The sequence below is a fragment of the Embiotoca jacksoni genome, unplaced genomic scaffold, assembly GCF_022577435.1.
Source record: "Embiotoca jacksoni isolate LCO1_2020_lvr unplaced genomic scaffold, fEmbJac1.0.p SCAF_40, whole genome shotgun sequence".
NCBI lineage: Eukaryota > Metazoa > Chordata > Actinopteri > Embiotocidae > Embiotoca > Embiotoca jacksoni.
In genome coordinates, this window is record NW_027185393.1 from 2,468,818 (window position 1) to 2,482,500 (window position 13,683).

The window sequence follows — 13,683 nt, forward strand, 5'->3', positions numbered from 1 at the left end:
CAAAGCTCACCTCACAGTGATGTCACCAGACACCAAACATATATATATATATATATATATATATACATATATATATGTATAATGTACACCTATACACAGTCATGTAAAAAATGTAAACTGTTGGCTTTTTGAGATACAGTGGGTACGGAAAGTATTCAGGCCCCTTTAAAGTTTTCACTCTTTGTTTCATTGCAGCCATTTGCTAAAATCAAAAAAGTTCATTTTATTTCTCATTAATGTACACTCAGCACCCCATCTTGACAGAAAAAAACAGAAATGTAGAAATGTGTGCAAATTTATTAAATAAGAAAAGCTGAAATATCACATGGTCATAAGTATTCAGACCCTTTGCTGTGACACTCATATTTAACTCACATGCTGTCCATTTCTTCTGATCCTCCTTGAGATGGTTCTACTCCTTCATTGGAGTCCAGCTGTGTTTAATTAAACTGATTGGACTTGATTAGGAAAGGCACACACCTGTCTATAGAAGACCTTACAGCTCACAGTGCATGTCAGAGCAAATGAGAATCATGAGGTCGAAGGAACTGTCCAAGGACCTCAGAGACAGAATTGTGGCAAGGCACAGATCTGGCCAAGGTTACAAAATCATTTCTGCAGCACTCAAGGTTCCTAAGAGCACAGTGGCCTCCATAATCCTTAAATGGAAGAAGTTTGGGACGACCAGAACTCTTCCTAGACCTGGCCGTCCAGACAAACTGAGCAATCGTGGGAGAAGAGCCTTGGTGAGAGAGGTAAAGAAGAACCCAAAGATCACTGTGGCTGAGCTCCAGAGATGCAGTAGGGAGATGGGAGAAAGTTCCACAAAGTCAACTATCACTGCAGCCCTCCACCAGTCGGGGCTTTATGGCAGAGTGGCCCGACGGAAGCCTCTCCTCAGTGCAAGACATATGAAAGCCCACATAGAGTTTGACAAAAAACACATGAAGGACTCCCAGACTATGAGAAATAAGATTCTCTGGTCTGATGAGACCAAGATTGAACTTTTTGGCGTTAATTCTAAGCGGTATGTGTGGAGAAAACCAGGCACTGCTCATCACCTGCCCAATACAATCCCAACAGTGAAACATGGTGGTGGCAGCATCATGCTATGGGGGTGTTTTTCAGCTGCAGGGACAGGACGACCGGTTGCAATTGAAGGAAAGATGAATGCGGCCAAGTACAGAGATATCCTGGAAGAAAACCTCTTCCAGAGTGATCTGGACCTCAGACTGGGCCGAAGGTTCACCTTCCAACAAGACAATGACCCTAAGCACACAGCTAAAATAACAAAGGAGTGGCTTCGGAACAACTCTGTGACCATTCTTGACTGGCCCGGCCAGAGCTCTGACCTAAACCCAATTGAGCATCTCTGGAGAGACCTGAAAATGGCTGTCCACCAACGTTCACCATCCAACCTGACGGAACTGGAGAGGATCTGCAAGGAAGAATGGCAGAGGATCCCCAAATCCAGGTGTGAAAAGCTTGTTGCATCATTCCCAAGAAGACTCATGGCTGTACGAGCTCAAAAGGGTGCTTCTACTCAATACTGAGCAAAGGGTCTGAATACTTATGACCATGTGATATTTCAGTTTTTCTTTTTTAATAAATTTGCACAAATTTCTACATTTCTGTTTTTTTCTGTCAACATGGGGTGCTGAGTGTACATTAATGAGAAATAAAATGAACTTTTTTGATTTTAGCAAATGGCTGCAATGAAACAAAGAGTGAACAATTTAAAGGGGTCTGAATACTTTCCGTACTCACTGTATATGGACGAGCAAATATTTGATCCTCTTTGAAACTGTGTCAACAGATAAACGTGATGTACTTCAACACCACGAGGAAAAATCTGATCTGAATCTGGTTCTAATGATTGACAGCTGATGTGAAACCCTGATGCTACTTTAATGGATTTGAAAGTGTGATTAAAGTCAATGATCAATTTATTTTAAAATGTATTTGAATCATGACGAGGACTATAAAATGTAAATACATGTCATTTGTTTTACAACACGTTTCTGTGTAACGTTTCAAAGAATATGAAATCTTTTCTTTTCCAATTATTTATAAAAGCCAACATGCGATGTAATGTATTTACTTCTTTACATGGCTGTGCCTGTGTAAAAGGAAAACATATAATTTATTCTCTTTAGATATGTTTCTGCTTCTGTAGTATAAGAACCTATATTTAATAACACTAAACAATATTCTGATAAATATTGTGACTATTTTTTTTCTTCTTTGACAAACAAAGACAAACAAAAACTTGTAAAGTGCGTGGAAGAGCATAAATACATAAAAACATGGATACCAGATTTGTATTTAGAGTAATGGTTATGAGGAGCAGAAGATATCCCATCAGCACTGAAGCTCCGTTTTATAAAACGTGAACATGTCGGCACGAGCTTCTATTGAATGAACCCAACAGCTGATGGATTGAATTCATCACGTTTCACTGAATGGACCATGGAGGAAAATGATTTGATGCTCCATCCTTCCCACTTACATATATGAATATGCAACATACAAACACAAAAGTGATTTTGAGAGTTTATTTAAGAGTAATTTAAATTTAACAGTTCTAGTTTTAAGAGTCTTGAAACTAGATTTAGACTTAGAGAGGAACTTCTACATCACAAAAGATAACAGGACTTTAATCATCACTTCCTTAGTGACGCATATTTCTCAACACATTTTCAGTCAAATGAATCCAAACTAAAATACTTCCTGACTCCTGTCCTGTTGTAAAGTCTTTCTCTTGCGTATGGAGAGCTGAACTTTGTCCCAGCTGACCTCCATCTCTCCTGCAGGAGACATAAAACTGTCTTTAATATGACAACATGGCAGGGGTTGAAAATTCATTCGTCATAAGTTACACAGCTGGAAACACTCGTATCCATCGACATCTATTTTACAAGTCTGACATCAACAGGTCCTCCTCCTCAGCGCTGAGGAGGATTCCTCTAAAATCAGGATTTATCTGGAGGCTCATCCTGCTTTGGGATTCCTTATTTGCTCAAATATTCAGACAGCTTAAGAATCAAAATGTAACACAACTCATCGAACCACATTAATGGAAGATATGCCAGATTAAAGTTAGGCCTTTAAATGACCAGTAAGGAGTCATCAGTGGACAGATACTGTTCATCCAGAGCGTTATAGATTCAACCACAACTGCAGTCTGAGCAATAATCCACAGGCAGAGTGAGCAGAGCTGCAGCTCACAGCCAGCGGAGACATGCTGTTAGACAGCAAACATCATCTCACTTTTCACAATGTTTGCATGAGAACTGGACTAGATGTTCCTATTTATCAAGGTGATGTAAGAAATACTGCGAGGGACTGCTGGACTTGAGGGAGGTAACCCTAACTGAGCAGGTTTCTCTCTGCAGAATACCAACCAGGACAAAACATGAAAACACCGTCCAGAGTGGACGCAGCCTGACTGGAGCCTGAGGGGAGCTAACGCTGTGCACGCTGCAGCGCTCCTTCTTCACATGCTGCAGACATGTTGGATTAAACTCACACTTTGTCTGTGTGAAGAAAAAAAAAAAAAAAGAAGACGTTTGATTGGACAGGCAGAGGGAGATTTGTCCAATCAGTATTTAATGTAACAATAGGTTTATCTGCATTGGAAACAGCAAGAGGAGAGACGCTGACAGCAGTGACAGCAGCAGACCTTCTACTGGGAGAGAGAGAGAGAGTGTGTGTGTGTGTGTGTGTGTGTGTGTGTAGTTAGTGTGGTATATCTTCAAATGAGATCAGTGCTTATTGACTGAACGCTCTTATCTCTGATCTGAGGGGTAAATTGCCTCGGTCGGTGCTCCTCTTCACACTCTCCTTTCTTCCTGCACTACTGACTCCCCTCTTTACGATCACATCACACACAGCAGGCACAGATAGCTATTTACTGATGGCTGTGTGTGTGTGTGTGTGTGTGTGTGTGTGTGTGTGTGTGTGTGTGTGTGTGTGTGTGTGTGTGTGTGTGTGTGTGTGTGTGCGTGTGTGTGTGTGGAGGAGAGGTAGCTCCATTTTCAGTCTTAGATGAACATCAGCGGGGCGGCTCTGCAGCCTGGAACAGACCACATGACTTGGAGCATGAGATAATATATTTTTTACAGATTAGATTAATTAATTAACACCACACGTGTGTTTCATGCATGAGAATGAAAGATGACTGTAGGATCAGAGCATGTATCTGCTTCATTTTCTACTCAAACTGAAGCAGGTGAGATATCTGGTGTTTGTATTGAGGATCCTGTATTTCTTCTACTACTTGACTTCTATTAAGATGTTGTAAGACGTTTCTTTGTTGGTGAAGGGGAACATCTCCAGTTGTTGTGTTTCCATGCTGCTCCCTCAGCGAGGAGACAGACGCCTGGACACGAGGATGAATCGATACTCAGCAACACTCGGGTTTTCCTCCCTGGATCTGCTCCTGTTTCTATTTCTGACAATCTCCAAGAAAACACTAAAGGTCTGCTGTGAAAGTCCCACAGTATCGCTCTCAATTCAGGAGAGAAGTTTAACCTGTGTATGAAATAAACTCATGAATTTAGGAGCTTAATAACTGACATATAATGGGAGGGTGGAGGCGGCTGGAGGACATTTTCCTCAATCATTTTCAGTTTTTTTGTTGTTGTTGTTGCCTTGACTGGAAAGCAGTTTGTGAAGAAGCAGGAGCGCTGCTGTGTTGGTGAACTGTTCACAGCAGGGGAGCAAGAGAAAGTTATAACCCTGATGAGTAACTGCTACAAATTTCATCTCTTGATCATCATTAGTTCCTGAGTTACACCTGTTTGTGAGCACTGGACCGGGCGTATCGCCGATGTCTCCGTGGACATGAGCAGATATTTTATATCAAACTCTGTAAACAGTCATCAGAGACCTTTGAAATGTTCAGAAAGTCTACGGCGATGAAGCGACAAGCCGGCGAGGATGATGACATCACGTTTCAAGAGGGGCGGAGCTTCACTGTCTGAGACCGAAGAAGGCGTCAGGTCAGGAGACACCAGCTGGGTTTTCAGAGTCAGACCGTCAACACTGAGTTCTACTGGGATCTTCTGAGGAGAACACTCACTGTGGACCTGAACTGTGTCGCCATGGCAACAGGCTTCTCCATCAGATGTACCAGAACACTGCACCCAAACACGTGTAACTCAGGAAGTGATGATGATCAAGGGATGATCTCTGAACGTATTGATCTGCCCTCGTCATGTTGATCGCTTATTGTTGTTCATTGCGGAACTTTTTTTTGCTTTTAATCTCTCATTTGTTTTTTTAATAGTCTTTTTGATATCTTTGAATTCGGTCTCTTGTTTGTGCAGCACTTTGTTCAACTCTTGTTGTTTTTTAATGTGATACATATTAAAGAAAAGTGTCTTAACTTGAGTAAAGCAGCCGTCACTCAGTGCTATCACACTTTATTCAACAAACTACATTCCTGCAGTGATCGAGTGTTTTTATCAAACCGTTGTTCTGCTCATCAGGACGATGTTATCTGTAGCTGATGTTTGTCTCCTTTTGTTTTGTTAATGTTTATTGATTAAGAGTGAGAAGACTGGCAGCTACCGTCCAGAGCTGTCACATGACCCTTTCTTATTATTACCTTCAGGGTACAGGGAGGTGCAGTGTGGTATAACTGACAGCTGTTTTCTGCCATGGACCAATCAGAGCTTTGTAGAACGGGCACACTGACTGCCTGTACATCTACCAACTCAGTCAACTGTTCCCTTTATTATAGTGTCGCTACATCCGTGAAAAACAACCAAACAGGTGGTTGTAGGTTGATTTACAGAAGCAACAAAAAGTTGTTTTCATTTAATAACGATGAAAGAATAAACTAACCTCAGCAGCTTTGACAACAGCTTCTACATCCACAGATGAAGATGATTACAGAACAAACATGTCATTCACTGCTGATGAGTTTTCTGGAGCATAACGTCAGGCTGAATCAGGTGAAATGAAATGAAATCAGCTGGCTGCATCCTTCAGGATACTTTAGCGCCAAATTAATTTATGCAGCTTTAACATAACTATATTCAAGCTAAACTGAAAAGAATGACGATCTTTGCGAAGGTTGCATGTGTACACAGTTCTTCTCTTGTATCTCTATGCTGTCCTTTTCTCTCTCTGCTCTCCTCTTACCCCAACCGGTCAAGGCAGATGCTCCGCCCACCTCTGATCCCGGTTCTGTTAACAGATGCCCCGCCCACCTATGAGTCTGGTTCTGTTAACAGATGCTCCACCCACCTCTGATCCTGGTTCTGTTAACAGATGCTCCGCCCACCTCTGATCCCGGTTCTGTTAACAGATGCCCCGCCCACCTCTGAGTCTGGTTCTGTTAACAGATGCTCCTCCCACCTCTGATCCTGGTTCTGTTGGAGGTTTCTTCCTGTTAAAAGGAGTTTTTCTTCCCTCTGTTGGAGGTTTTTCTCCCTTAAAGAGGAGTTTTTTATGTTTATGTTTAGTGTATGTGGGAATTGTTGAATTGTTGAATTGTTGAATTGTTGAATTGTTGGTTTCTTTGTATAATATTGTAAAGTTCTGCTGTAAGGACTTTAATGTGTTAAGTGCCATGAAATAATTTGGCACTATATAAATAAAATTGAATTGAATTGAATTGAATTGAATTGAAGGTGGGATTATTGCTTGTTGTGTTTGAGACGTGAGGATACATGAAACATGTGAAGAGTTTTTTTTCCTCCTTTAAAGCCGTTTAGCAGTAATGGGATACCTGCTGCCTCTGGCACAGTGCCAGGATCAATAGGCTCCAACACAGTGCTGCCATCGCTCTCTGCTCCACACCCTGCTGGAACATCACTTCCTCCTGCAGCCACATCCACAATACACAGCGCTCTTCCACTCACCTCCTGGCTTCATAATGCATCACTTTCCGGGAGACATTTTGATGCAGTTTCATCTCCTTCAGCTCCATTTAAGTCCGTCTGAAACTCAGCTCGGTCGAATGATTCAACAGTTTACTATATAAATCCAATCTGAAATGTGTTGCTGAAGCCAGAGTTGTTGAACATTAGAGCATGTGTATGAAGGAATAGAAAGAATAAAGGTCGGGAGATTAGATGAATCAGAAGAAGTGAAAGAGGAGCTGAGGTTCAGACGAGGAACTTAAAGAGACGAAGGAGACGTCAAGTTTCTGAACATTTCCTTCAAACGTATCTTCCTGCCCACACTGAATACTACAACCATTTCAATGCAGATACATTCAGGTGAACACAGAACCAGAAGAAGTGCATTACATCAACGAATGACAGCGTGAACACTGTGAATGGAGGAGCAGCTCTTGTATTTCAGGGTCACAGTTGCCACCTGGAAGCGTTTAGTTTGGATTTTTCCATGAAGAGGATGAGGACTGTTTACTGAATTCATTTGTTGCATTTTTTGAATTATTCTTTTTTCTCAGTTTTGAGGGGAAGGAAAAAGGGGGCGTGTCTCCCTCTTTTCTAGTAGGGAGTGAAGCGACTGCACCCTCCTCTGTAAAGGCTAGCCTGCAACATCAAAGATGAAAAAGCTCCAATCAGTATTCAGAATCGTTCTTTGTGATATTAATATGAAAATTAACTTCTCTTTTTCCTCCAGTGAAACGTTCCTCCTTTTTACACCTGAATTTTTGACTCTTTGATTGGGAACAACTTTGTGCACAATGTAGTTTAGAAATTAGTGAAGTGAAATAATGGCAGTATGCACATCAGTGTGGGATTATAATATAGAGAGTATTTATTTTTGATACTCGTTAAGATTAAACTAAATAATGCAGAAACGGCCAAATCCATTTTATCAAACATTTTCCATTGTGATCTGAGATTTTATTTGACATGTCCACGACTAAAACACTGATTACCTTACACACCATAATAACAACAATACCTGGTTCACACTAACTCTACCTGCTGCCTTGTGCAGCTTGAAAATCTCAGAGAAATCATTGGGCCCATGAAAATATATTCAAACCAAACATCTCTTTAAACTCTAACATCTCTGACATTAACAACGACTCTAAAAACGTCCAGCAAGATACACAGTTCAAGTTAAGTTAAGGTTTTAGATCCAAGTTTCTTCACATGCACGCAAAATAAATAAATACTAAAACTTTCGTCCACTGTGATAAAAGTTTGGACGATACTTATATAACATATAACATTGAAAAAGTTCTTCAGTGTACTAGAAAATGTCTCATAAGATTTTTAATTTTTATCCTCTATGACCACAAAAGTTGAAACCTTATTAATTCAAGTTTAGTTGACAGAATGAAAAACAAAACTGTTTAGTTCATCTTATAAAAAGAAACATGTTTGGGCATATTTTAGATTTGGTGACTTAAACATTTGCTTTGCAAGGAAGAAGGGAGGCACTTTGTGAATACTTCACACCCCATCACCACAGTATGTTTAGGAGGCACACACTGTTTTAATCAGTCCCTCCAGGATTTCACTGAGTTTTTTTGTGATTGTTACGATCAAAAGTTTTTTATTTTGCTGCAGATTTTCTCAAAACATGCGATGGAAAGAGTAAAGTTTTAAGAGTTTATTTTTTGGGTAAAATTGCGGGAATTACAAAACATTTAGCTCATAAAGAGAGTTTTGTTTAAAAATGATCACTTTTTTATGTTAGTACAATACAGATTCTGCTGACGATGTTGTTTGTGGAAATATCACAGGAATGTAAAAGTTCCTGCAAATATGGTGGAGTTTGCTTGAATTTGCGTTAATTATTGTGATTGCAAGATTGAGATTTCCTGGAGAGACTGATTAATTTTATGTTATGCCCAGAACACACTTATTATTAATTATGAATACAACGCTCTAGAACCATGGGTCTTACTTTGCTCTCATATTATCTGCCATTAAAATAGTAGAAACTGATTTGGACTAAATGCTCTTAGATCATTGGAATAGAGCCCATGATGTTCACAACCAAACACATTTAACCAGTGATGTTGGTCAGTGAACTCTTTCACGTTATTAACTTCATAGACAGAGAAGGTTGCAATGCAGTTAACATAAGTGACCACCTCTAACAACCTGGTAGGAGCTCCGCCTCCTGCACAGACTCCAGTGACGGATTCACAGCTCCATCTTAAGACACAAATAGCTTCCTACTTCATCTGCAGAACAAGTCCCCTGAATACACTGATGTACATCTGAGCAGTCGACCTTCTAGGTCTGAGACAGATGACATAAACGATGGATAAGTTGTCGGTCGGTGTAAGTAGCTACGAGACTTGTTAAAGTTTGAGGAGAGATCGTCGTTACTGACACACGACACCGTTTACACCACCCGACCTTCACTTTCAGCCTCACTACATGGAGGACAGACTCCAGCTCTGGGACTGTTGGACAGAACAGACGTTGTTGGATACCAGGTGTTTTTAGACACATTAACACTGCATGGAAATACAAAGAAGCCTCATTCATATCAACGATAATCTTGCTGCTGCTGTCAGATCTGTTGTAAAATCTCTCGACATGCACGCAGCTGTCTGATGAACGTTTCTACAACTCTTCCTAAAAATGATCCCAACTTGTCTTTATGTAGAAACTACTGACACAATAACTGGACTCATCAGAATGTAAAGTGTGCATCCAACATCTCACTGATTTGACCCATAACTTGACCTGTCAATCATCGTCACTGAGACGTGCTCAGTTTGCTTGTGTTAGGTTTTGTTTGTGGTTCCAGTTGTGTGTGTTATGATAAAGTCTGAGATTTATTGAGATAAAAATGAATAGTTAAGAGTTTGGATTAGAAACGGGAGTTTGTGGAAAAAGGGAGGAACACTGAAGAAAACAGAGAAGAAACTGTAGAGCAGTAAGGATGAAAACACAGGCCACTGTTTTAATTAAGTAAATGAAGAGGAAAGAATCGTCATAATTAATGAAGGCTTTTAGCTAGCAGCTGCACTAGGGCGGGGGGGGGGGGGGGCACACGGGGGAGGCGGCAGGGTTTCATCAGCGCTCGGCATCAACCAGCGCTGGTCTGTGTGGAGTCTACGACGCAGCACCAAAGAGCCAGAGAAGTCCACCTCTCCTCCTGCTCTTCCTCCTCTCATAGTCTTCCTCTCTCTCTACTTTAATCTCCCACGGCACGTCGCAGCATGAACGAGATGGTCGTTAATCTTTGGAGGAAGTCCCTACCCACAAAACAAAACAGATTGCACTTTCTGTTCCTCCCATCTTCTGGGGAGCTCGAGGAGGATTTTTTTTTCATCTTTGATGTTAGCTGCAAAGCTAGCTAAAAACAAACATTAAGCATACGACTATCTCCCCCCGCTAAATTTGAAGAGACGGTTTCCCCTCAGGAGGAATCCTCGAGTCTCAGCTGGATTTCAAGCAAGACGCTTCAGGCCAATAAAATTGAATGGGGAGTTTGAGAATAAGGCAGCGTCCCTTTTTCATTTACTGAAGTGGCAAAGATTCACATTAAACATCAAAATGGATCTCTATCAGAGGAATCACACAGGAAGGAAGAACAGGCTCTTTGCTTCCTGGATTGTTAATTAAACATGTCCAACGCTGATTTGATCGGAATATTTGATTTCATTTCTCGTTGATAGTTTTAGTCATTCATATAAACAGTTTAGAAGAATTCCTCTGGTGTATCACGGCTCTCCAGTACAGTTACACATATTAATGTCATACATGTTATGAGACAGACCAGTGTGAGGATGCTGCACCGGACCACGTTCATCCAGTCACACAGCAGTCCGCATTAAAGAACAGGAGCTGGACTCACCATAGTGCCCACGCTGTACGTGGCTGCAGGGCCGAGGGTGTGGTGGTAGGGGTCTGCTGTTGCATAGACTCTGCCGTAACTACAGAGGACACAGAAACAACGACAGTCAAAATCTGAAGAGCTTCATTAGGGAGGTTAAACACAAAGTAAAGGATCGAACATGATGTCATCGTCTGGCAGACCAGGGATGCTCCACGTCGGCTGATGGGAATTTTTGGGCCGAGATAACAGAATTATTATGAGAAAAACGCAGATGAGCATTTTTGACCTTATTGTTGATGCGCAACAACTCTTCAGCAGCATTATTATTTAAACCTGTTAGTTTAAAGTTTGGAGAAAAGTCTTGACCTTCTTCAGCTCATGGTCACCATCCAGTCTGCTCTGGATGATGGAACTGATCTATGGTGCACCGAAATCACACCTGTCTGAGTTGCATTTGCTTTGGTGACTGATTGTTCTCCGTGTGCAGCCATCTAACGAGCATCGACCGAGGCGTTCAGGGGTCATCAGTAAACTGTAGCAAACATTGATTACCTGTGAGGAGTTTAGGGAACACCTGAAGCTACGTAAATTAATGCGGGTTGACCAACCATCAACCATCAGTGATGTCATCAACCAGCAGTGATGTCATCATCCATCAGTGATGTCATCGTTGGTTTGTGAACATTATGAATCCTCCAGTTCAGATTCTGTCCGTCACCATCTTTGCTAGTTCGGAGCGATTCGGAGCAGGAAGTGACCATATTTGGACGAGCTGGGGGAGGAGCCAGCGGTGGATCTGACCGATCTGATTGGAAACCTGACGATACTACGTCCCGCCCACCGATAGCTGTAACCTGACTGCACCACAGGTGTCAGGATCCCTGTCTGGCCCTGGCGTGTCTCCCTCTATTTTGTCCCCTCTCCTCATGTGTCCTGTCATTCCCCTGTTTGCTGTTGTTTGCTATGTGCTTGTGTTTTGTTCTGTCCTCCTCTGCCCGCCTCCAGTCACCTCCCTTGGCCACGCCCCTCATCAGTCTGAGCAGCTTCCACCAATCCAGCTGATCACCACCTGCAGGTTGCTCATCACACTAATCACCTCCCTGGACTATATCAACTTTGGTCCTGCAGTCCTGAGTTGTCGGTCCATACTCTCAGCTACATCCACTCACCCACAACCTGTCGCCAGTGTTACCAGCCAGCCAGCCAGCCATCCATCCGTCTGTTCCTGTTCCTGTTCTGACAACTTGTCGTGGACTACCACACACTTCATCCTGCCTGCTATCCTGTGTTGGACCTCGGGAGTCCTCACAACGTACCTGCTCCTAGCCCTTGTTGGGACTCCTGGGGCCTCCCCGCCTCCCTGCCTCCCTGCCTGCCCGCCTACCCGCCTGCCCGCCTGCCTGCCATGTCTACAGCCCCACCTGATCCTGCCCGGACCAGAGCTGAGTGTGTGGTCACACCAGCTGGATCCCCGCCCCAGTGAGAAGTCGGTGGAGTTTCCCTCCTGACTCGGGAAGAGGAAAGAGAGCAGGGAAGAGACATTAGGAACCTGGTCACCTGTGAAAATGAAGACTGTTTTGTACCTGAACTTTGAGTCTGTGTCTGCGTTTGGGTCCAGTCCAGCCACATATCATAACATGCCTGTCAATCAAACAGACACGCCCCCAAAAACAGGTCTTCTTGAATCTTCTTTTCTAATGAATGAGGGATTATTTTCAGATGGACCTCCAGAAAACTAATAAGAAGGAGTGACTTTAGCTAACAACACCGAGATAACTGATGGACACATTTTATTCACTTTGGATTTGATGAGAGAAGTTGAATGGGAGTCTATGGAGCCGGAGGCTTTTTGGAGCCGACCTCTAGTGGCACTCGCTGGTATTGCAGCTTAAACCACTTCTGGATCAGAACCATTTTACAGACCTGAAGCTACGAACTCTTTTATAAACAGTCTGTGCACACAACAAGTAAACTCTCAACCTGTAGGAAATGTGATCTCTCAGTGTTGTCTCAAGTTCTTGAAACAATTGTCAAATATTTGTATTCATCATTCATCCTCACTGTCGTCATCATAAATTCTGTTCTTATAAACCAAATCTAAAGAGAACATCCCTGTTTTATATAATATACATAATAAATCCCCCACTGTTTTGAAAACAGTTATTTTCATTCTTTGATTTGGTGCCAGTGGAAATATAAAATATAAAATACACAAGAACCACAACTACGGGTGTTTTAGGATTAATTGCAGTAGTAAGGTATTTATGATGTTTTTTCTATGCTAATCTTCTTTGATTCCCAAAACGCCAGGGTTGATTTTTATGTCCCAGTCCAGCCTTAGTCATGAGTTTTAACTTTGTTAATGTTCACTGACACCGATGCTAATTAAGCAGCGGTTTACACCCACAGGTCAGTCTCCATTAGCTGCATGAAGGCAGGGCGGGTTCAGCTTGTCAGGGGGATCAACAGGGCAGCTTCCATCCTCTTTGTGTTACCTTTAAGTACCCTTCAGGTTCAAACAGCAGCAAACAACATACTACACATGGCAGCATTAAGCCCACAGACCAGCATACTGGGATACTGCCAACCCCTCATCTGGTGTGTGTCAGCCACCTTAAATGTATTTCTAAACATTAATATTCCCCTTAGAAGCTTAAAAAATAAATGTTAGAACAATCATGCATCCAACTCTGCTGTATGTGGTAATATACAGGTCCAGGTACGGTCCTGGTGGGGGTGATTACCTGCCAATCAAAATTAGTTTCAATGTGATGACTATCTATTTGAATAAGGTTAATAAAACTTAAAATTTAATACTGCGTTTTATTTTTCTCCACTTTCAATTGAATTGAATTGAATTACATTTATTTGTATTATTTTTTATTCAATTCAATTCAATTCAATTCAATTCAATTCAATTCAATTCAATTCAATTCAATTCAATTC

At 41.9% G+C, this 13,683-nt stretch overlaps 1 protein-coding gene across 1 annotated transcript in view; it reads right to left on the minus strand.

The window, feature by feature from the left end:
• Positions 1–7,421: 7,421 nt before the first annotated feature.
• rbfox3a (RNA binding fox-1 homolog 3a) overlaps positions 7,422–13,683 on the minus strand; it is a 139,089-nt gene continuing 132,827 nt past the window's right edge. Inside the window, exons 11-12 of the mRNA XM_069168587.1 lie at positions 10,756–10,834; positions 7,422–7,511 (exon numbers count right to left, since the gene is read on the minus strand). Of these exons, the coding sequence (XP_069024688.1) occupies positions 7,467–7,511; positions 10,756–10,834 (124 nt within the window). The 3' untranslated portion in view covers positions 7,422–7,466. The remainder of the gene's footprint in view (positions 7,512–10,755; positions 10,835–13,683) is intronic.